We start from the raw sequence: 25,858 nt of genomic DNA on the forward strand, positions 1-25,858 counted from the left end.
ATTCTTCACATATTTACAAACATTAATGAGGTCACCCCTCAGTCTACTTCTCTCCAAACTAAAGAGACTTAGCTTCCTCAGCCTTTCTTCATAAGGCAGACATTCCACTCCCTTAATTATCTTTGTGGCTCTGCACTGGACTCTTTCAAGCAGTTCCCTGTCCTTGAACTGAGAGGCCCAGAACTGGACACAATATTCAAGATGAAGCATTGGAGGGGTAGGAGAACCTACTAACCACTGTCCTTCTAATACACACCAGGATACCACTAGCTTTCTTTGCCTTTTCCTGTAAGTAGCCCTAAATGCTGCTAAATTCACCTGTTCAGCAATCCTGACCCTTGCCTATGACATGCTAACAGAGACAAAGATGCATGCTTCCTAACATTAGTTATCCAACACAACTTTGTCAAAGGAAGCAGTAATTTCAGCACATTTAGGTACAGACTGAAATCATATTAGGGACCTGCCCCACAGCCCCTCCCAACAATCTCCCTATTTCAATCCAGTCTTCACTCTGGGGTCTGCATTCTTCCAGGGCAGACATCAGACTTCTATCCACAGCAATTCCCTCTGTCTCAGCACCACAATGCCAGGCTCCCTCATCTGCTCCCCATGACACCTCCTGGGTCTCTCCCATCCAGACAGAGGTGGCACTGTACCCCTTCCTGCAGAAATGAGGCAGAGATCAGACTGCCATAGCACTATTAATTTCAAAAGGGACTATAATTAGAAGAAACTAAGTATTGCCAAACAAAATCTGAAATACTCATTACCATTGTGCATTCGCATACACAAGCTCCATGGATCTCCTCATAGTGCCTATTAAGTGAGCACTAGGGGATGACAGGAGTCTCCTGAAACATGGCATTCTAGCCTGAAATTCCTTCCCAATGCCACCTACTTGTTTTCCTAATTATTTTTGACAATGCTGATGGGTTGGGTTTTTTTTCAGAACAATGACAGTGAAAAAAGGACCAGCATACAGCACTGTCCTAGAACTCCTCTGCTCAACGAATGCTGTACTTGATTCAAGTACAAAAGCTTACAAAGCACTCTCCTGCAACCCAAAAGCAAGACAAGCTCCTGTTATCTGCCTGCAGGTAACAAGCCCGTAATGTAATGCATTGGTCATCCTTCCTTCCCCCAACCCAAGACACTGTCTTGTATCAAAGACTCTGATCACAAAACAAATCCCCAGTCAATGCTGTTCCTTCATGCCTTGCCTCACATTTGCTCCCACTAGCAAACAACACAGCTTTGCTGTGCAGCACCCTGACTCCTCAAGACAGGTATGTTCAGTAATGGTCTCTCATAATTTGTTTGGAAAAGCTTTACATGAAGAATACAGAAAAAGTCAGGCAGTGGAAAGAACAAGATGTGAATCCAGCTCCTGGAGCATAAGATACAAAACCAGAGACTGTAAAGCTATTCCTTTACCCTATCAAGTAATTTTTCTGGTCCTGAGAACTCACTACAACTTCTCAGGTCTGCAATACAACAGTAGCAACAAAACACGAAGAAACATCTTCACAGCTTCATATTTCCTCATAGATCACCTCTCCGAGGAACATAAGGAGGACCTCCCTTATGAAGGCAGACTGAAAGGATTTGGGGTGTTCAACCTAGAGAAGAAAAGGCTCTGTGGAGACCTTACAGCTACATTTCAATATCTGTAGGGAATCTACTGGGGAAGGATGGTTCAGAAGGGCTTTGAGTGACAGGCAGTGGTTTTAAACTGGGGCAGGGTAGATTTAAGGTGGACATAAGGAAGTTGTTCTTTGCAATAGGAGTGGTAAAATACTGGAACAAAACAGGCTGCCCAGGGATGTGGTTGAGACACTGTCCCTAAAGACCATCAAGATCAGATTCAATGTGGCCCTGGGCAGCCTGATCTAGTTGGAGGTGTGTGCTTACTGCAGGGGGCTTGAACAAGATGACCTTTGAGGGTCCCTTCCAACTCAATGCAATCTGTGAATCTGTACTGCTCAAAACTACTTGGGTAATTCAAGAACGATGAGGGAAGAGGTCAGCATCACTTGCATTCCCCTGCATGTCCTCTACAATCAAGTGGAGCCCAGAGAATGGGGTGGCTGGGAAGGGGTTTCATGGCTCTCTGGTTGGCTAACAGCTTTATTTCAGAGGCTTACAATGAAAAAAAAATATTTACAAATACTCAGAAGCCTAAGATCAGTTTGAAAACAATTCTCTTGCCACATGGTCACACCTCAGGCTCCATGCACAGCTGAGCTCTTGTGTTTTGTATGAGCACAAACTCCAGAGAGCCATGGGGGAGGAAGAAAGGGCACTCTTGCTGTGAGAAATCATGCTAAATCAACATCTTCCACCATCCCTGTTCATTTATCACCACTCAGATGGGAAAATGCTGAAAGGATGCAGGCAGAAGTGACAGAAAAGGTCATTCTTTTTTTCCTGCTGACATGTTCCTTGACTGCTGCAAAGGCAGTTTTTGAAATGTGGAGCCTGCAGCCAGTATTGCAGCTGGCACAGGATCACTGGCCACTGAAGAATTCAAACTACCTCTGAATCCTGTTAGGAAAGAAGTGATGGTTACTTCTCTGTCTTCTGATGATGGTTTTAGGGTTTTGTTCTTCTGGTTGCTCTTGGTTTTTTTACAAGATTCTTCCTCCTTTCTTTTCAGAAGAGGATAGTGTGTTCTTCAAAGTTGAGGATGGATCCTGGCATGATCCTTGTCTGTATCTCAAAGGAAATGCTGTGTGCATGGATGCATTAATTACTAGACCGCTCTGTTAAGTTCTTGTCTGACTGGGAGAGAGAGCAAGCAAAAAGGGCAAGGAAAACAGTATTCTGCATTCCTGGAGTGTGTCCATGAGACAGTATGTAGCCCAACATTAAAAATGGTAGCATATGCAAAAAAAAGGGAAAAATAAATACACAGACTTTCTGGGTAACCTGCCTACTGCACACCTCAGCTCAGAGTTTCTACCAACTTTACCACCTCTCCATGGAATAAGCCATTTTTGTGCCATTTTACAGTCATCAAAGACAGCATTGAGATTTAGCTACTCTAACATCTTAGATCAAAAATGCCAAGCAATTTAGACTGCCTACTCTTGATTCTTGCTTCCTAAACCATAAACAGAGAACAAATGGGAGGTGGAAGTGAGTACCTCTGGATATGAGCAACATTTGTGTTAAGGACTTACAACAAGGTAAAAATTCACGTCACAGGGATCAACCTTTCAACCTCGTCCTGGAAGCTCCTGGATTGAGCTTTTTTTTGCCCAGGGTATGCCTGTTTTCTGACCCATGAAGATGGCATTGATCAGCTCTGGCTTTGAAACTTATATCAAAACTTTTAAAACAGATTGAGATTTCCCCAAGACACTGACTTGGAAACCAACTTTTGCAGGTTGGATTGTCAGACTGAAAACAATTTTGACTGCTCATGTAAAGGAATGGAAAGAACAGATCAGGACTACTTATCAGGACGTTCTACAACAGATAAGGACCAGAAATGGGAAAGGACAAGGCACATCTATTGTGCATTAATTCATAAAGGGGAAAAAACACATCCTCTTTCTACAGGCCACTGCAGTCAAATTAGTGGATGTTGCCAATTAGTCTGCTGCAACAGTAGTTGTATCCTGCCCCAGAAGTGAACACTTCTGTGCAGTACCAGGCTAGCAGTGCTTGGGATAACTCATCCAAGCAACAAAAGGGCCGTGTCTGCATGGGCAGATGGGTGTAGAAACTGATCCATACAATTCCTGCTTGACTGATCTGGATCTTTTCACACAGCACCGTTGCTAAATTATACACAGCTTTCCAACATGGGCAAACAGCCAACAGGCTACCTCCTCCATTTGTTATGGCATCACATTTGCCTAGGTATCAGTAACTGCAGTTATCTTCAGATGGTCAAGGGGATTCTGTGTGTTCATCTGTTATTTACTGCAGTCAAGTCTATAACTAGCTCCATCAGGCATTAACTTTGCCAATGTGCACACAAGCTGCATACGCCCCACATTGACAACATGCCATAAAACTGCCCTAGTTAAGAAGAGATACAAATGTTGAACTGTTGGGGAGGAAGAATGAATAAACAATCATAAACACAGCATCATTCTCTGTGGCTGAAGAGCAGAAGATGCTTCTAGATGGGCTAAGATGTAATGAAGTCTCTGAAGAGTTATGGACAAAACCTCCTTGCATAGCATATTTCAAATGAAGCTTGGAACAAAAACTGGGCAGCAAGGTACTGCAAAATAGTGTCTTAGCCAGGTTCCTGCAGCATTCTACATCTTTTCCAGTGCTAATTTCTGTGATGCTACAATTCTGGACATTGGCAGAAGTAATTGTAAGACTTAGCTTTCAAGATAATGGGGGGAAAAAAATGCCAAGTGTTTATTCTCAGCTAATTTCTTTTCAGAAAAGCCAATCCTTTTTAAAAAGGTCCCAATACATTTGAAGGAGGTGTTCTGTCTAATATCTCACAGGAAATAAAACTCAAAGTGTTCACAGCATCTGTATGTGTTTCCATATGTGTATGCACGTACTTAGCCAGCTGCATTTCATCCCCACTACCAGCTGAATGTCTAAGCTCATAAAATTACCTGTGGATTCCAGGTCCCAGAACTACAATGCTGCTACAACACACAGGTGTGTCATGGATACAGCAGGCCAGGAAGAGGGAAGTGGTCTAAATCATTCCTCTCCTTGAGGGAAAAGCTGACATTTGGACTCAACCATGTCACCAATCACTAGACAATCCACACAAGACAGCAGGTTTTGCTGCACACAGAAACATTTTTTGGCTCTTTGCCATACATAAAAGGTGACTCTCCATATCACTGAAATTCACAGCAATGGGAAAGAAATGCCACCGAACCTGAGAATACCTTTAAAGTATATTTATCAACAGAACAAAGCTGCTGTTGATTCATGTGCTTTCCTTTCCCTGTATGCTAATACCAAAAATTAAGTATAAAGAATTCTGTGTCTAGTTCTCATCCAGATAATAGGTTTTAGTCCTTTAAAGTCCTCTGGCATTTACTCCCAACCTATAAACATAAATTTTTCCTTTTTTTGTAAAATTAACTCAAAAACATGCGTGGGTGCACAGATAAAGACCTTTACTCACAGCCCTGTCAAGGTTTGAAAGGCAGGGCATGTGCTGGAGGTGGCATATTAATTTCCCATTGGTGTCTGAAATAGCATCTCATGGAGACTGAGATTCATGCAGGGAGCAGATCTGGCAGCTGTATCAGGCCAGCACTTGTAGCAGGTGGGCTCCCAGATGCAGTCACAGTCCTTCTGCTTACTTAAGAACTAAATACACAGCTACTCTCATGCAGCCCTCTGCTCCTGATTTGGGCTGTATAAAAGCAGTGCTGGAGGCTTATCCTAACTGATAAGAGGTCCTTTTCCCCCATGTCCTAGCAGCACCAGCATCAGGATGTGGTGGAAGTAAATGATGCATCACCTGATCAAGATAAGATGTCATTGTCTTGAAGATGTCTCAAGGCTTCAGTGCACAGTACACCATTAGCTCTCTGTCCCACATGCATACAATACACAATGTTTTGTGGAAGCCATTTCTAGGAAGGAAAATGGGGATTTACCTGGGGTTAGAGGGCTGCAAACTTTATGGTTGACAAGTTTGCAACATAATCCAACAGAAGGGGTTGATTCTGTTTCACCTTCTGAAGAAAAGGATACTGTATGCCTGACAATCTTTTATTTGTAACATTCTAAATTTCAAGTCCTTTCCCTTAAGGAAACAAGAATAAATGTATATTTTTGGAAGCACTAAAAAATGGCACATTTTTTAAAACTGTCTTTTTTCTTCTCCCACCATAAGTGGTGGTATTTGGTTGTTGTTTTTCTCCCCAGCATGGGAGTGGAAATAAGAGAAAAACAGCAGCTCTGAAAACCTGAAATGCAGAAAATATTGCATGTAAAAGTCATTTTGCTGATCGAAATCTAAGACAAATTATTGAGATGGAAATCCAGCCCAGAGGAATTGCTGACTATATTTAATATCCTTTTTTTCCTAATGGAAAAATTGGGAGTAGAACAGTTTATAGGGGATGAGGGGGTGGCTTGTGGGGTTTTTTCAGCTTTTTGGATAAAAATAAATAAATGAGGAACATGACATTTTCTACCCAACTACGCTTTGTGCAGATCTGTGAAACAAAAGCACCAAAAATTTCTCTTCCAAGACAGATCACTGACATATGGGGTGACTTTCATCTCTTTCCCTACATTTGGTTTAAAATTAGTTTAGTGCCTACTATATTATGAAGCCCAGTTAATTAATGTTTGCCCAGTGGTTGGGTACTCTCCTTAGAAGGTCATATAGAAGGGAAATTGCTATAGATTATTGCTTTGGTTTTTCAGGAAGCATGAATCAGCCCTGTTTCTGATCACTTCAGAAAAGTAAAGTACATGTTCAAAGAAGCCATCAGCTCAGCCCATCAGTCACGTAGCCATGGACTTCACTGGAGCTTGAGAATTGTGTCCAGTTCCAGGCCCCTCAATTTAAGAAGGATATTGAGATTCTTGAACATGTCCAGAGACGGGCAACAAGGTTGGTGAGGGGCCTCAAGCACAAGCCCTGTGAGGAGAGGCTGAAGGATCTGGGATTGTTTAGCTTGGAGAAGAGGAGGCTCAGGGGAGACCTTACTGCTGTCTACAACTATCTGAAGGGAAGTTGTGGCTAGGAGGGTGTTGGCCTATTCTCCTAGGCAACCAGCATCAGAACAAGAGGACACAGTCTCAAGCTGTGCCAGGGGAAGTTTAGCTCGAGGTGAGGAGAAAGTTCTTCACAGAGAGAGTTGTTAGCCATTGGAATGTGCTGCCCAGGGAGGTGATGGAGTCACTGTCCCTGGAGGTGTTCAAGAGGGGATTGGATGTGGCACTTGGTGCCACGGTCTACTAGTCATGAGGTCTATGGTGACAGGTTGGACTTGATGATCTTTGAGGTCTTTTCCAACCTTGTTGATTCTATAATTCTACTGTTCCCCTTCCTGGAAGCAGATGTTTTGAAGACCTCCTAGCAGATGTAGCTTAAACGTCACTCATTCAAGGAATGTTTTACACCAAAATAAAGCTTCTCGGTTCACTGTGTGTTTAAACGCCCTCATTTGTATGAACACTTTCTGACTGCAAATATGACATACCTGAAACACTAAGGCTCAGTGATTCAGCTACTTGAACAGAGTCCCAGGCAGAATACAGTGCCTCTGAAAAGCTTCTAGTGGAGCATTGTCTAATAAATGAATGCAGCAGTAGAGGAATAAAAATAAAAATTAAATTGCCCAAACAGAGGATGCCTGTATGAAACTTGGCACAAGCAAAATGTATAGGATATGATGATGAGCCCCATATGCCTATGGGCACTGTACATTGTATGAATTAAGGAAGGATGAGTCTCCACATTCCCTGATGCAGGACACTGTGAAGAATCACCCTGGGAAATATCTATCATTCCAGAAATAAATTAGTGGTTCAGTTTATGCATTTTGGAGAAAGGCAACATGAAAAATTAAATTTCTGTCAGAAACCTTTTGTGATACATGTTTCTCTGCACTACAGACACTAGCCTAAAGAGAACAACTGGCTTATTTCCTTTGACTTTTAATCACTGGGCAAAATGGGAAAGAGAAAAATGAAAGAAGAAGGGGAAGGAGGAAAAACAGAGGAGAATAAACTACTCTGTTGTTCTGGACCAGCTATCATAAATGCATCAATGTGTCTCCTTTAAAAAGAAATCACACTCAATTAGTTGCTGAGAGTGAGAGGCTCATTTGTCCCAACATCCACAAGAGGAAAAGATAAAGAAGCAGGAAACAAAAAGGGCTCTGGCTGCAGATATGCAAAGACGGGCTCTGTCTGTAGAAACAGCAAGTCTGCGTGGCTATGACAGGTAAGAGCCACAGTGACAGGAGATCTGCAGATCATCACGCGTCTCACACTGGACGGGTTTGCATTCAAAACAGAAGCATCCTCACAAACAAAAAGGAGAAGAGATGAATAAAATGGCCACAGCCACTTGCAGGTCTTCCCGTCAGTTTAAGAGTGTCACTGCAGCAAAAGACACCAGAGAAACCATGAAGCTTTTGTGGGTGCCTTTGATTTGTGACGCACAAATAATGAGACAAGGCTGCCCAGGGGGCTGAACGCTTGATGCACTCCTAGCTCTTCATAAGAGCAGAGTCCCAAAGCATCCACATTTCCAAAGAATTACCCTTTACAAGCAGGAATGCACAAAGGGAGTTGGTGCTACCTACAAATCAAGAAGTAAAGTTGTGTGGTCAAGCTGTAGATAAATCAAGAGCTTCTCTTCAAGTTCTTAACCCACTGTTAGAGATGAGCAATAAAAGGAAAGAAAAGGCCAAACAAGAAGCAACAGGACCTGCTCAAATCTAAGGTAAGGAAGAAAAAAAAACAAAAAAGTTTAGAGAAACTACAGTAGATCCAGAAATGGCTTCAGTGAGTCACTGCTACAGATTTCCCCTAAAATCAATATAATGAGCAAAACCTAAGATTCTCTCTGTACCTTTTGGCCAAAATCCTGACAGGGATTTTGGGCGGTTTTTTCTTTACTTTTTCCAATAAAAGTAGGATTTTTCTCTTATGGGAGAAAGCACAGATCTACTGAAATCAGCTCTGAAGTCTACAGGTATTATTTATTATTTCCTCAGTCCTTACTGGCAGTCACGGGTCAGTAATGTTTCTATCCCTCAAACTCAGCGGCAACTTTTGATATTTCCCTGGAAATGGAAATGTGTCTACATCACATTTTTTATTGCCTTCTGCCCGGTGGAGGACAATTATCTGTGAGATAATTACAAAGCTATGATAACCACTGCTATCTCCTATTCCAATTAGCTCACTATAAATATGCAAGTGAAACACCCTCACTCACTAGCTTCTCATCCTTGTTCTGTATATGATCAGCAAGAGACAAGTTACTGAATCAACATTATTTAAAAGAAGCTGTAGTGTAGCTAATAAGATACTTCTTCCCACTCTTATGTTCTGATGTAGCTTCATGCCCACTATGCTTAACTACAGCAGAATTAAACTCATCTCATTCTACAGAGGGGGCTCAGGGGAATGCCAGGGAACGAAAGGATGGGAGTTTCAATTTCTTCTCTTGCTGAGAATGAATTCTGCCTCATAGAACTGCTGATGAATTGTCATTTTAAGAGAGTTTGTTAATTTCCAACAGGCAGAAGGCATAAAGAGGGGCCTCCTTATCTTTAATGGATGTTATTGAGTGACACAAATGGCTCACATTTAAATGAATGCAGAAACATCTTGTCTGTTTTGCCATGATAAGACTGCTCTTTCTGCACAGCATGGGTTCAACTCCTTCTGTTAAATAAAACAACTTCTTTTGTTCAACTTAACGGCAGGCAAACTTTCAAAGGTTCAGAGGCTGAAGTCAGTTCAGGGAAACAAACTGAAATTTACCAGCTTCCTTCCTGATTCTTCTTGAGAAAACCTACCTGAAGAGTTTTGAGGTGTGACTGAAAATCTACTTTCAAGAAAATATGGTTCCTTGTAATATTGATGTACTTAATGAGGATAAATTCTCCATTAGATTACAACATTCTCCAATGTTTCCAGCCCCAAATGTTGTAGAGGAACAAGAGATCTGAGAACCCCTCCAAAGATGCATCTCTTGAAATCCTAGTGGGCCATCTGGAATGAGGTCTGAGGCGGAAGGAAAGCTGGGCCCAGGAAAGATGTTTACTCTCTGATGCCAGCAGGTAGCTGCCACTGAATGAAATGGCTGGCAAATTATGTCTATAATTAGAGCATGTGAAAAGGTCATTCCCAAATTTCTCAGAACAGTGTTGGCTTTTAAAACAATTCCCAAATGTTTCTCTTCCAATCTCTCAAAAAAAATGGGGGAGTTGCATCTCACAATGAAAATTCACCCATTTGCCCAGAAACAGAGATATTAGTGTGGTATAGAACAAAAGCCAAAACTTAAGCCAAATCCTCTTAAAAAAAATAAAAATTAAATGTGGGACAATATTGCTTGTTAGCCAGACAGTGCAAATTATGATACTACTGTCAGCCAAGCCTAGCTTTTGATTAGCTTTGCCAAGCTATGACACTATGGGAGATCCCCATGCCTCAGAGAGATGCATTATTCAATATATTAATTAGAGGGCTGGCTTTCATCACTGCCTCCTACAAAGTAGCACAAAGAATTACTCTGGGACTGTTACTGACAGGCTAAAATTAATTTGTGTTTGACTTCATGTGCATCAGGGAGAGACAGAATGAAGTCAGACCAGGCAGGCTGTGTGAATCTGCAGTACAGCATTCAAACTTCCAGGCCTGTGAAACACAGCAAAAAAATCTGGACATCTTATCTGGTGTCATGCTGCATGAGAAGGAGTCAGATCTTTCTACCATACACTCTCCAGAGAGACATGGCATGGTCATATAGGCCAGGGATCAATCTGAACTGGGAGAAGTATTCAAATTCATCCTCAGCTATTTCTTACTTTCTTACTTCTTTGCCTGTTCTGCTCCAGTCTCAGACACCTAGTTACAAAAGAGTGGGGTGGATTAGAATGATCCAAGACTAGGCATGAGGGAAATAAGAGAGGAGACTGGCCCCTAGAACATAAATCTGATAAATGAGGGACCAAAGCAAAAGGCTTTTTGACAGCTGAAAGTCCTAACTGCAGTGCAATATGTGATATTTCATGGTAAGCATTACACTTAAAGCCAATGAACAGAAATATTTCAGTCCTTACCTTTCTTTAAAAAAATAAAATAAAACAAACAAACAGACAAAACCAACCTCACTGTCAACCACAGTATATTAAAGTCATAAATATGGCTAGCATCACAAATTATATTAAAATCACAACAGATCACAAATAAGCCAGACAGTATTCATGGAAGGACATCCACAGTTAACATTAGTGGAGAAGGGGTAATCCCTTCTTTTGCAAGATATGTTGTGTTTCCCAAGCAAAGGGAAGCCATAAAGAAACGTTCCTCAAAGCCAACTTATTCCAAGATTGCCCTTCCTGAGGGTATACATAATCTACTGGAAGAACTCATTCTGACTGTGATATCAGCATTGTGAAGTGGTACAGGCCTTGTGAGTTCCCTACCATGTGGCTCTTTTCTTGTGGCTCATCTATTATGTACTTCACAGGTTTTAAAAGAAAATTTGAAGGACTTCAAATTATTTTCTTCCACAATCACACATAAACCTATGTGTGACATAGCCAGGATAACACAACATCCACAGCACTTTTTTAATAAGTCAAACACTTACTGTCCTAGGAAGACAGTAAGGAAAGAAGCATCACGCAACAGTAAAGTCAGGCAATGAACATAGAATCATAGAATCAACACGGTTGGAAAATACCTCAAAGGTCAAGTCCAACCTGTCACCCAAGACCTCATGACTAGTAGACCACAGCACCAAGTGCCACATCCAATCCCCTCTTGAACACCTCCAGGGACAGTGACTCGATGCTTCCAATGCACCAGTTACTACTTAGATCTTGCATTCATAGTACAAGAGACTAGCTGTATCAAATTTCCTTTCTAAGATGAAGTCATTAGTCAGTATAAAGCATAAATGTATACAGAAACCCCAACACCTCTGATTTTAGTACCAGGTAAACTAGAAAATGTCCTGTAATACTCCTCCAGTAGTGTACTAGGGGTTCTTCTTCCACATTCTACAAACATGCTTTCTGAGATCTAAATATTTGTGCCAATCTCTCCTATGGTAATAATAATAAATAAATAAATAAGTAAATAATACTAATACCACAAAAATAACAACAAAAGTCCCACAAACCAAACAAAACTAAACACAGACTGCACTCGGAAATGGGAATGGTAGTCTGAAAATTACACTAACCATAGGCACAAACAAGTGGGGTCTCTGTGGCCCCTATAAAACAGTCCTGCAAGGTTTCCCACAGGCAGAAAGGAAAGGTTTTCTCCTGTTCTTAGGGTCAGTTAGCATTTTACACTCTTAGATACCCATGAAATATATCACAACATCCCTTGAAAAACACTTAGCAATCTGTAGTTGCAAACCAAGGGGACAAAGTCTCAAGCTGTGCCAGGTGAGGTTTAGACTCAAGGTGAGGAGGAAGTTCTTCACCGAGTCATTCATCATTGGAATGTGCTGCCCAGGGAGGTGGTGGAGTCACCATCCCTGGAGGCGTTCAAGAGGAGACTGGACGTGGCACTTGATGCCACGGTCTAGTCATGGGGTCTGTGTTGATGGGTTGGACTCAATGATCCTCGAGGTCCTTTCCAACCTGAGTTATACTGTGATACTGTGAAATGTAAAACTTACAAAGGTCTCCCAGACTTTGTTTATCACTTTTGTAAGCTACTGCTCACCACTCTAAAGGACATATTGAACGTCTGACTTGGATATTAGCAGCCAATATCTGCTCTGCATCACAAAAGATCAAGATGGGAATAGGAATCAGGATTTTTCTCTGGTGACTTTATACAGGCACTTATGGTTAAGACTGAACCTTTTCCCTACATTAATTTTAAAAGCTCATATACTGCAAAATGAGATTTTATTCAAGTTTAAAAATCACTTTAGAAAACATTCCCCCGAATATCAAACATTTCAGGGTCTTCCTTTGTTTATTTTTTTTGAGAGAAACATGTTGATAATGTTGACAATTCTAAAGTAACTTTTTCTGACCTGAAACTTTTTCCACAGAAATAAACACTGTTTCAGTGGATAAAAAGCATCCAACTCTTTATTCAGGTTCCATTTCCATCTCTGTCACTGAGTTACTGTGTAATCACAAGCTGTAGCCTAATGTTTGGAAACATCAAACATCAATAGTGCCAACTACATTAACTGTAGGCATACAAAATGAAAACAAAATCCCTAACCTCACAATTCCCCCACTTGCCCATCTTTTAAGTGAAAAGGAAAAGAAAACTGGTCTTGCTATCCCCATGATGTTGTGATCTTTAATTAACTAAGGTGATCTTGCAAGGAAATCTTTCAGTATATGCCAAGACCTTTTAAGAGGGTCTCATCTCTCCTGAACTCTTATTGTAGAGCCTGAGGCTGGAGTTTGAAAAATTTTATCTCAGCCTAGTACAGTTTATTGTGGTGGTGGTTTGGACAACAACTCAGATTTATCTTAGCACTACCCTCTGGGAGAAAATCCTTTTCCAGGTGTTCTCACTCAACACAGCACAGGAATCAAGTCCCTTAACACAAGCAAATGAATCATTAGCCCATGAAATCTCCAGTAATAGGTGTCTGTTCAGTTCTTCATTTGCAGGCTTGGTGAGGCACTGGAACAGGTTGCCCAGGGAGGAGGTACAAGCCTCATCCTTGGAGGTTTTTAAGGCCAGGCTGGATGTGGCTCTGAGCAACATGAGGGGTATGAGGGGTCCCTGCCCATGGCAGGGGGTTGGAACTAGAGGATCCTTGGGGTCCCTTCCAACCCTAACAATTCTATGATTTCATGATTCCATAATAGCCACTGGGTATATGCCTCCATGATGCTACACCTGGTGTTATCCATGGCTGCCAAACAACTTATTCCTTTTATCCAAAGCTCCATGTACAGTATGGTTTTAATTCTGAAAAGCTCTAATGCAGGATTACCTAATAGTCAAGTTGACATTTACAAGACTATGTTTTCTTAACACTGATCTTGGCTGTAAAAAAAACCAGGCAATGTTTCCCCAGCACTATGCAATGACACCATCTGGTAGTTAATGATTAGTGGGATTTACAGGAGAGACAGGCACATATTTGACTAACCATTTCATTGCTGACAAACTAGTAAAGTAAAGGTAACCTTAAATGTATCTAAAGGTCACTTCTGGAACTGCTGCTGAAACAGTCTGTGTGGATGCAGACTGGCTCCAGGATTAGGAAATATCAGTATTGTCAGAGAGATGAGGAAATAAAACCAGACACAAACCTTTGCCCAACCACAGATCCAAACCCAGATCACAACCTTTTTCAATGCTGAGGTAAATCTCTTATCCTCTGCCACAGTAATCCCAGACATTCAGACCAGCCTTCACTGTAGTCTTTGTGAAATTTAAGTCACAAATAAATAGAAACACTTTGAGTAAATTTTATCACTTTTCCTATTCAAAATCATGACAAAGTGGACTGAAAACCTTACCCTTGAGATACAATTTGTTGGCTTATGCCTCAAAGAACTGTGACAGAAAACCTGTAACTGCAAAGTGCAGCCTAAGTGGATGCACCGCCTCTTCTCTTCTCCTAGTGAAATCACAGGCTGCTCCCTTCTCCCCTTTGTTAAATTTTGGAGTTCAAAACATTTGTAGCTGAAAGTCATGGATACCAAACCGACCAGAAGTCTGGAAGGTTATCAAAACAAGAGTTTTTTGGGTTTTTTTAAAAGGACATTGTATTACCCAGTGGTGGTGAATGGCAGGAAATGTGAATGAGTCCTCAAGCAAAGAGCACCCTGGAGCGACTCTGAGGGGCTGGGTACCCCAAGGAACATAACTCTGTCCTCTGCACAGGATGGTGATCCCTGTGTATGTTTAACAAACACAGGAAAGGCCTCCAAAAGCAGATTCAGAGGAGATGACAGTTACAATTATTTAGCTGATTAGGCACAAATACAGGTCACCTTGTGGAACTCCACATTTTAGAGAATTAAGCTGTAAAATTATAAAAGAACTTTGTAAGCCACTAAAGAACCTTTCAGCTCTCTGTGTTCTTCATCCTTCTTCTGTATACCACTGCTATAGCAACTGGTAGCACAATGTTGGATACTTCACCCACGACAGTCATGAAAGAGAAATGTTTTTACCTAGGGGCTAGCAAGGCAAGGTCAGTTTGAGTCACCCTAGAAGACATGGAAGAGCTGTGGTCTGGCCAAGTGCTGAAAAAGGTTTGGTGAATGCTCTGTTAGCCAAACTGACCTGCCTACCTGCTCAGACATGTTGTCACACCACAAGGCAGAGGCAGTAAAGGAACTTAAGGACAAATCAAGTCCTTTGAGTTCTTTTCTGAAGTGGGACAGTATTTAGTCAGCACAGAACACACCATGTGTTCCACATACAAGGAAACTTCCCCAGCATTTCTACAGCATACAAATACGGACTGTATTTTTCATATCCCTCCACATGACAGCACAGGTGTCTAAGTTACAGGGAGTGAAAATGAAGAGGGGCCAGAGGGAGCTGCAGAAATGTGTTTTAAAAGAACGGAACATTGAGCACATCTTTAACATATTTTGTACCCATACTGGTTCCAGTTATCTCGAGTAATTTCAGTGTGATGAGTGATCTGGGAATTTTGGTGTCACATTAGCGTAAGCTCCTATTTCCAGCCTTACAGGATCCTAAGTTATTAAAATCTCTGAGACCAAGGCATGTGGGAGCCAAATTTGGATGCCTGTACTCACATCAAGTAACACATTCTGTTCAATCTCTGCCACTGCCATCAGTGGGTGTAGTTAACAAATGAATCACTACTACAGAAGTAGCGATCTCAAATCCTAGTTTCTGTTGAGTTGCCCAGAGGTGAACCTCAGCTCATGCAAAAATTTTGAGCCCGCTGAAGGAATGATTGGAGATGTCCCATAAACTGTGGGACATGTGACATCCATGTAAGATGAGAACACAAAGCAGCTCAGTGATTAGCACCAACATATGAGACCAAGGAATGAAGCTGAAGGTAAGAGCTAGGGTACAAAGCCACAGATCAGGACAGGGCTTTGATGAGTGGGGAGCCATCACAGATGCTGCCTGCCAGACTTACAGCAAAATGCACAGGGTGACTTGTGTCCATGACTAACAGAGAAGTCTCACTTACTCTGCTGACTGAAAAATTCACATTCCAACCTCATGAGTTCTGATGCAATTGTAATTTTCTCCTGGCCTTACAGTCTCTATATCTGAGCTCTCGGGGATGATACAATTATTTGGAAAGGTCTCAGAGAGAAAAATAAGACCTCTCCCTGTCAAGCTGACTGATCCCCTGACCCAGGTGAAGATTATAGTCTTCACAAGCCCATTCACAGCAGCCCAAGAGATGAAAGTCTTGTTTTGAAGGCAAAAACATTCAACAAAAGGCTGCCCCAGATAAAGCCAGCTGCATTCAAATCAGATGAAGGCTGCCTCATCTGGGAGGGATGCTTACTTGAGCCCCTACTAATAAGCAGTGCAGAGCAGCCCCTCTGATTTTGGCATCTCCTTTTAATTTTTACTTCATCTTTCCTGAAAGTTTCAATTAAGAGGTTTGATAACACAGTATTTGATAGGCTGAGGAACTTCACAAAGTAGAGGCTCATGTCCCTCTGAAACTTACAGCTATACCCACTTTCTCCCTTATCCAGAAATTAATAGGATCTGAAGCTGTCAAGGCTAAATTGTTCTTTTTGCATTTCTTTTTCTGTATACACCTTACAGGCCAGAGCTTCTAAGGCATCACAGTTTGTACCTTTAAAAAGAAAGAAAGGGGGAAAAAATAGAAAGAAAGAAATCAGACAGCTAAGGGAAGTTATTATGTTCCAAAACTTCAACACCTCTGACCCCCACTATGAATTGGTTCCAGTCTTTCTTACTCTAGAAAACCTAATTGACTGTCTTGGAAAGTTTATTGTCAATGGAATTCTGCTGAATGGAATAAAGATTTCTAAGTCTGTACCGTATGAGTTTTAACTATAGAAGACTTCTACATTGTCTAAGAGAAAGAGACACTTGAAACAGAGGCATTATACATTGAAGTGTTAAAAACCAGCATTCAAACTATGCAGACAAAACACTGTATGAAAAATTAGGTAGATTGTGGAAAACAATATACAGGTTTGGGTGTCAAATAAACAGAGCTAAACAGACAATTCCCATTAAATGTTAAGATATTAAAAGTAGAAAGTAGAAAATAATCCACTAAAACACAGCCTTTAAAAAGAGATTGTACTTTGTTCCCCTATCAGCTCAGCCCCTGTACCCTTTATCCTCCAAGAAAATCTCTCTGATAAGCTCAACTCTTCTGTTTGAAGGGCAGGGTAAAAGTATCCCATAGGATCAGCTGCCCTGCTCCACTGAAGGATACATCTGGAAGAGGATCTGCACTCACCTTTTTCATGTTCACTTAGCATGAATATTGAAATCAAAAGATTTTGGATAATGAGGTGAATCAATGACCTACCACCAGAAACAGAACATGATTGCTTTTCCTTCACTGCTGATTGTGAAACAGTAGTATGGTCAGACAAGGCTCTAGAACTGTGATACATTTTGCAAGTCTATGTGGCTAAGGAGGCTTAAAAATTCCTTTTCTAGATGTTCAAAAATCTCCTTATACTGCCCCAAATCCAGAGGCATACTAGGGGAAATCTCCACACTTCATGCCAAAAGCCATGTTTTAAACCTGGAAATCCAAAGCTGTTTAGACAGATTTACAGAAGGATTCAGACGATTTGAAAATCCCATGAGATGTGGCTGCAAGGTGTGGAAGTAGTGCAAATTCAGTCTATAGGTGTTTTGGGCCTGGATTCCAGCTACTTTTAATGACAAGCAAGAATTTCTATGACAATTTCACTCCAATACACATATGTCATGCCTTGCAATTGTGAGCCAATCCTTAAGTCATTTAAGCTCTTTTCTTATTATTTTTAGCCACTCAAAATAAGAGTCTCAGGTTCCTTAATATTACAATCTTTTTTGACCTTAAAGGACAGGCACCTCTTGACTATTTGCAGCACTTCTACACATTCACACCCTCCCCAACATCTGGCATGTATGAAGAATCTGATTCAAGCCTCAAACCCTAGATTCAACTACAGAAGAACACTGCTGAGTTTTGTCTTTCTTGCTAAAGTTATTTCTTGAGCCTTCACATGGTGAACAGAAGTTTGAAAAGTGGCATTTGAAATAGAGGAGCCTGGAGATAGGAACTAAATATTTTTAATCATCTGCTTTTGGGACACTCGCCCAGTTTTGGAGGCTGACACATGAGAAATGGAAAGGAAGACAGTCACAAGGCATACTTTTAGCAAACTATTTGCAGATCCTAGCCTCTCACCAGTCAGCAGAAAGAGGTAGTGACTCAAAGCACAGTTTGCATCATCCTTTCTCCCAACAGTTCTGTAAGGCCACTGGTCAGAATGGCTGGCTCTGTGCAAGGAGTGCAATGTAGACTAAAGTAGCTCTCCAAAGGTTGAAAACTAAGAGGTCTAATGATCACAGCTTTGCCTCTGAAGCACTGGGCAGTTTCTCTGGATTACTGTAAGTAGGTATATAACAGGGAAGCAGGAGTTTCACAGTTATCAAAAGACTTGCAAGACACTGCTCTTATCAGGTAAGAAAGAAGTACAAACATGGCAATTGTATCACCGCAGGATGCGTACTATGGCCTGAGTATAGAACATTGATGATGATGACCAAAGCCAAGAGCATACTTAATGATCAGGTAAAGCAACCAATCCTTTCAAGTTAGATGCCTTTCTTCTCTCCATGACTTCTCCAAAGCAAGCAAAGCCTGAGGGCATAACTCACCAGTAAAATCTGTTTGGAGTGACCCGTTCATGCATAAGCTGCCATTTTCTTCCAAAGTCCATGGAGCTGTATAGCTGAAAGACAGAGAGAGAGAGAGAGAGACAGAGAGGAGAGAAATATAAACTTTGTGGAGAAGAGGCAGGACTGCTGCTAAATAAAAGTATTGAAATCAGATCAAGGACCAGGAACAGATTGTCCTGTACAATTATCCGTCGGCCTCACTGCCAGGGTAAGCTAAGACAGCAATCTCCTCCCGTCACATTTAATCCAGACTGAGCTCCTGAGACTCAAAAGCAGCTTGGCTCTTCCAAAACCTTTTCAAATAATTTTGTGCTTTCTGATTTTAGCCTTCAACACATTCACTTCAGCTGCCATATGACAAAGCTGTCAGTCCTCCTGGCTTTTTCAGCCCAGCAGGAGGTAGGTGATTGATAACATATAAATTCCTAACATTAAACAGGACGAGAGACAAACTTGATTAGCTAACGTGGCTGTGACATGGTAGGTAGTCTGGAATACGCCTCTCTTCTGTGTGGGAAAGAAAAAGAGATTGCTCTTAATTTACTACTACTACATTCAGAAGAAGGTCTAAATTTTGAGGTGAGTTAGAAATCAATCCGCCCACTCGTTAAAGATAGGGAAATGGCTCTTCTTGAAAGCAAATTTTCAATCTAATGATCATTTTGAGTCTTTCTGGCTAACAAATGGCACAGTCATAATCAAATTTCTGTGCAACTCCACACTAGGTCTCAGACATAGATTCACTTCATACATACTCTGATTAACACCACAAAAAGCCATTCTCCATATAATTAGTTTATTACCCACAATCTACTCACTCAAAAGCATGTGTAAGCTCCTTTGCTTCAATTTTGAGCAAGTTTGGTTCTTCAGAAGAAAAACCCCACAAAACACATTGAGAAATAACTACTCTGCTTTGCAATGTGAAAACAAAATAAATAGCAGGTAGCGTTTCACACAGGATTTCAAACAAATTTCATGGGAAATAAATTCTGGCTTAATAAAGTAAGAGCTGATTACAAACTAAAGAGGTAGATAACAGAGCTGAAAATTTTCAATGTCTGCAACATCCAAATTTAGGTCCATAATGGGAAAACTATATCATCTGAGTAGAGGTTCTGAATCTGATTTAATTTTGAATAACTGGATTTACAAATGAGACACAGATTCATGCTCAGGTTAGAAGGGTTCACAAACTAGTGATGTGTCCTACGGCACAGCTATGATGGATGGCAAAGTGTGACTGGGAAGATAAATTACATGTGCTTGCAAAGAATGTTAAAGTTTCTTGAATGGATACTACCATTGACCACAGAGATCCAGCAGCCCCATCAGAGCTTGACCACAGAATGATTGCAAAGATCAGAAAGGCTTGCTTGAGCTGTGCCCAAAGTCTGAGGCAGATGATTAATTCTAGGTCTGCATACAATAACTACACAACCAAACCACTGTATAGCTAGCAAAGGGAAACAGAAGCTGATATTCAGACCTCATCAACTGTCTAATGCAACCAACATATGTACAGACAAAAGAATCAGTCATTTTCCTTTATGCAACTCGGAAGTCCAGTTTCTGAAAATGACAACTCAAACTGCAAATCACATTGGGGAAAAGAGATGGAAGCAGGCATCTTTCAATTTTCATATCAAAATAGGCTCCAGTTATGTAAACTTCACTCCAGCCAATACCACTGGGCTTGTGGTAGGAAATATTAGCAAAGGTATCCTGCCCCGCCTCCTTCAAAAGATCAGATATAATCTGAATATCCAGTTTGGTTGTATTTCTTTGGCACTGCCACCTGACAAGGTAAGACACTCTGCTAAAACTCCACGTTATCTGGGCTTTCTCTGGTCAACCAATCACACTGATAGTTCAGAAAAATACTGTAGAGAATCTTCTGCCCCAAAAGGAAATCTCTGTAGGTACAAAATAAAGCCTATGTTTTTTAATTAAAAGAGCCAAGAAAAGAAAATTCCTTCTCCAGATATCAAGACAGGGTTATGAAGTCAGCATCAGTGTTAAGATAATTACCTACTGAAAGAGCATCCAGATTATTAGAAACAGTAATTGAAAATTCACACTCTGAGTCAAAAATCTACAGTGCTACAATGCTGCTCTGACTTTAGCATAGTGCCTGCCAGCACTATTCCTTGAGTCACTTGACATGGTTTTACATGTATAAGGATCTCTGTACACAGACTGAGTTGATTCAAACAACTTGGCTCTCTTTTCCATTTCCTGACTGTGCATATGACTTGCAGATTGAGCCATGGTGCTGCACAAATCACAGGTTCCAGGCAGCTTAGCCTCAGCTAACTCCAGTTCACAAGCAAGTGTGTGCAAGTAGGTTTACAACCTTACTGCATCCATTTCTTTAGATTCTCTTTTATCTTTTGTCCCTAGCATTTTCTTTCCTTTTGCAGCTACCTAACAGCAGGCAGCTCAGTAGCATGAAGCACAATCTCTTTGGAAGTACTCGTTTAGTTATTCTACCTGGGAGAATGTCTCTGTTCACATTCTTTGTAATTAAAAAAAAGAGGGAAAAAAAGTTTTACCAATGAATTATTGGGGTAAAAAACAAATAAATTAGATGACAAGTCTTATGAGGAGCAGCTGAGGGAACAGGATTGCTTAATCTGAATAGAATAGAATAGAATAGAATAGAATAGAATAGAATAGAATAGAATAGAAGACCAGACCAGACCAGACCAGACCAGGTTGGAAAAGACCTTTGAGATCATTGAGTCCAACCTATCATCCAACACCATCTAATCAACTAAACCATGGCACTAAGCACCCCATCAAGTCTCCTCCTAAACACCTCCAGTGATGGTGACTCCACCACCTCCGCGAGCAAGACAAGACAAAGAGGCTGAGGGGGGACCCCATTGCTCTCTACAACTAACTGAAAGGAGGTTGTAGTGAGGTAAGGGTTGGTCTGTTCTCTCTATATCAGGTGATAGGACAGGAGGAAATAGCCTCAGATTGCACCAAGAGCTGTTTAGATTCATAGAACCATTGACCTGCTGAGGCTGGAAGAGACCTATCAAATCAAGTCTAACTGCTCACTAGAGCTCACAATTCCACCACTACTACTATCACTAACCATGTCTCTTAGCACCACATCCACATGCCTTTTAAATGCCTCCAGGAATGGTAACTCTACCACCTCCATGGGCAGCCCATTCCAATGCCAGATAACCCTTTCTGTGAGGAATATTTTCCTAATATCCAACCTGAACCTCCTTTGGCACAACCTGAAACGGTTTCTTCTTGTTCTATCACAAATTGTCCTGCCACAGGCTGGATATTAGGAAATATTTCTTCACTGAAAGGGTGAAGGGTGGTCAGGCATTGGAATAGGTTGTCCAGGGAGGTGGTGGATTAACCATCACTGGAGGTGTTCAGAAAAATGTGTAGACATGGCACTTTGAGACACAGTTTAATGGCTATGCTGGTGACAGGTTTATGGGTTGGACTTGATGATCTTAGAGATCTTTTTCAACCAAAATGATTCTATGATTCTCTCTCACAGCATTTCATTCAGGGAGCGTCCCTCTTGCTATCAAGATAAAAACCAGATACCATCTTTTGAGTACTTTTTTTGCTCACTTCTTTCTGTTAAACCTCAGACTGACTGATGGTAGAAAGATTAAATTGAACTTTCAGCCTTTAGGTGATTTCAGATAAAGAGATAAGGAGGATATTATTAATTTCAAGAAGTTTTATTTATTTCCCTACTTATTCTAGGTGTCCACTTTGAATTTTAATCAGATGATGGAGTCTTCAAGCTTAAGTGGTGGTGGTGAATGGTGCCAAATCCAGCTGGCAGCCAGTCAGCAGTGGTGTTCCCCAGGGATTGGTGCTGGGCCTCATCCTGTTCAATATCTTTATTGATGATCTGGGCAAGGGGATTGAGTCCATCATCAGTAAATTTGCAGACAACACCAAGCTGGGGGCAAGTGTTGATCTGTTAGAGGGTAGAAGGGCTCTGCAGAGGGACTTTGACAAGCTGGACAGATGGGGAGACGCCAAGGCCACAAGATTTAACACATCAAAGTGCCGGGTTCTACACATTGGCCACAACAACCCCATGCAGTGCTAGAGGCTGAGGTCAGAGTGGCTGGAGAGCGGCCAGGCAGAAAGGGACCTGGGGGAACTGGTCAAAAGTTGGCTGAACATGAGCCAACAGTGTGCCCAGGTGGCCAAGAAGGCCAATGGCATCCTGGCCTGCATCAGGAATAGTGCGACAAGCAGGAGCAGGGAGGTCATTCTCCCCCTGTACTCAGCACTGGTTAGGCCATACCTTGAGTATTGTGTCCAGGTCCTGGGCCCCTCAGTTTAGGGAAGATGTTGAGTTGCTGGGACATGTCCAGAGAAGGGTAACAAAGCTGGTGAGGGGTTTGGAGCACAAGCCCTATGAGGAGAGGCTGGGGAAGCTGAGGTTGCTTAGCCTGGAGAAGAGGAGGCTCAGAGCAGACCTTATTGCTGTCTACAACTACCTGAATGGAGGTTGTAGCCAGGTGGGGGTTGGTCTCTTCTCCCAGGCAACCAGCACCAGAACAAGAGGACACAGTCTGCACCAGGGGAGGTTTAGGCTGGATGTTAGGAAGAAATTCTTCACAGAAAGAGTGATTGGCCATTGAAATGTGCTGCCCGGGGAGGTGGTGGAGTTACCATCTCTGGACGTGTTTAGGAAGAGACTGGATGGGGTTCTTGGTACCATGGTTTAGTTGATTAGATGGTGTTGGATGATAGGTTGGACTCGATCTCAAAGGTATTTTCCAACCTGGTTAATTCTATTCTATTCTGAGGTATGATGGAACAAATTTCTGAAAGCTCCCTCTGGCTCAGTTCATTTTTTCATTTTTTTTTCTTTTACAGATGCAAATGCAAAGGTTAATGCTGAATTACTAAATAAAATAAAATTGAATATATGTATACACTTTCTGCTCATCTCCCTTCATGAGAGAAGAGATGCTTTCAGAAGAGACAACAAATTCAGCAGCAAGTACAGCAAATTTCAATAGAGATTAATTTGCCCTAAGGCTGAATACTCAGCCACAGAAAGAAATCAGATTCATTTGCTGCCACATTTTTCCCATTTTAAAGCTCTGCCCTGGCTCTTTAGTGACATTTCCACCTCCCAGAGCACATTGATTCAAGAGGGATGGACTTCAGCATACCCTGAAGGTGTGCCCTGTCTGCTACCTGCTCTGATGAATAAAAAATTAAGACCATTATGGGTCTTTATGGGTTTTGTGCCTTGATGCAACTAAAGAGTTGTGTATAAAGGACTTGACTAAGGAGCAATTCAGATGCAGGACCCAAAACAGAATGACAAAGCCCTGCCTCAAGGCAAGGGTGACAGAACTCTCTTTTAACATAAAAATGAACTCAGAAATCCTGCATCTGCCAGAGAGGCACCTCAGTAAACACAGCTGCAGCACTTGGCAGATCCCAGCAACCTTTGCACCTATTTCAGCAGACAGGTTCCAAGAGCCTCCTGAAAACTATGAAAAAACACACCATGTTCAAATTCCCTACTGAGCCCATCAGAATGATGCTTATGAATCTTGTTTACCCTTGTAGCAGACAACAGGGGCTTCTACTAGGCCTTAGAATAATCCTAACATTTCTGCTTGCCTGCAGACTGGCATACAACACTGTACACAGGACAGATGGGATTCAGGAAGGTGAAGAGGCCAGCACTGCATAGCAAATAAATACGTCTTTCAGTGTGCTCTCAGGCTTCATGAAGCACCTGAAATGTTACCCTGAAAGTCTCAGCCCAGTCACACTAGTAGGATCCAAGAGCAGCTCTGTCTTCACACCCAGCTTTAGGGTCATCCCAGCTCAGCAGGGATGTCCTTGAGAATGGGTACTGAGCAGTGGGTAAAATCTGCCTATGCTCAGGAGCCTAGTTAGGGCTAAAATTACAAAAAGGCCAAACCACCAAGAAGGTAAACAGCAAATGTTTATCCACATAGCATCACAATACTCTGCACTTGAGGATTGTAGCACTAGACATATCACATCCACCAACACAGTCCTGCATTTTACCAAGAATATACAATCTGTGCAAGGAAAAACCTTGGCAGCCCAATATATAACTTCATTTCACCACAAGCCAGAACCTTAACTCATGCTTGTCTTGTTCAGCACAACTAAGAATGGTAAGGATATTACACACCACAGAAAGCTGTTTGAAGGATGCCGTTTCTTCAAACTTTAAGAACACCTACAATATTTTATTAAACACTGTTTCAGAGAGAAGCTGCAAGCCCCTTAAAGCTTTAACCCTGATGCCAGATTCTTTGCCATGAACACAAGTTACATACTATAAACAGAGCCAGAACTACAGAGCTGGAAAGGACAGTTATATATACATGTGTGCATGTACAGTGATGCACATGAAAAATGTCTCCATGTACTGCAATTCTCTAGTTCAAACTCTCAGGGTGACGCATCCTGCTGGCTTGCTTGGATCATGTTGTTTGGGGCTGGGGTAATTTGTTCAGGGTGCTTTGTTTTCCTCATGAAAGTTATCAAAAACCACAAAAGGATAAGTTCATTGAAGTCAGGCTTCTCAGAACTGAAGCAAAGTGAGAAAGTGGCTTGCTTCAATTGCACTTATGGAGAGAAGGTCAGGAGGAAAGCAACAAAGGAAAAACGTGGAGGAAGACACTCAACCTCTTGAGCTACCAAGGCTCATTTTAAGGCACAGGTAAACCACAGGCACTGGTAAACCACAATTCCCATATTAAGATATACTTCTAAAATTGCTTATTAGCCATGATTTAGAAGCCTCCATTTCTCTCTGTAGACAGTAATAAGTGTCCACATTGACTAGTGCAGAAGGAGATAACCCTGCCATACATAGATGATTTAGTTGAGATGGACTTCTTGTTAGGCTCCCTGTACCAAGGCTAGTCTGTTTGATGCTCATGAGGGAAACAGACAATAGACTGAAGAGTCAGGGCAAGCTGAAGAAACACCAAGCATACAATCATCTGGGTACACTGTGCCACAGCAAGAAGCACACTGAAGATGTGATGCATAGATTGAGAAGCTACAGACTACAGAAATCAAAGCTCTCTGAATATGTATAGACCTGTGTTCAAAGACAGATGAATAATTAAGACATCAGGAACATACATAAAAAGCTTATATCCAAACAAAATCAAATACTCTGTGATGAAATCAGATCTATTGGCCTGAGCAACCATCTGTTGAGATTATCAATAGTTCCTGTCTGCCAGTCAAGCCTGGGATGCAAATAATGCTGTCAGAAAAAGTGAGGATGAACAGCCAG

At 41.6% G+C, this 25,858-nt stretch overlaps 1 protein-coding gene across 1 annotated transcript in view; it reads right to left on the reverse strand.

The window, feature by feature from the left end:
* Window positions 1-25,858, reverse strand: part of SORCS3 (sortilin related VPS10 domain containing receptor 3) — a 317,082-nt gene that overhangs the window by 98,028 nt on the left and 193,196 nt on the right. The window contains exon 5 of the mRNA XM_068139414.1: window positions 18,523-18,596. Within this exon, the coding sequence (XP_067995515.1) occupies window positions 18,523-18,596 (74 nt within the window). The remainder of the gene's footprint in view (window positions 1-18,522; window positions 18,597-25,858) is intronic.

Source organism: Melanerpes formicivorus, unplaced genomic scaffold (genome assembly GCF_026170545.1).
Source record: "Melanerpes formicivorus ecotype bairdi unplaced genomic scaffold, bMelFor1.0.p_v2 SCAF_6, whole genome shotgun sequence".
Classification (NCBI taxonomy): Eukaryota; Metazoa; Chordata; class Aves; order Piciformes; family Picidae; genus Melanerpes; species Melanerpes formicivorus.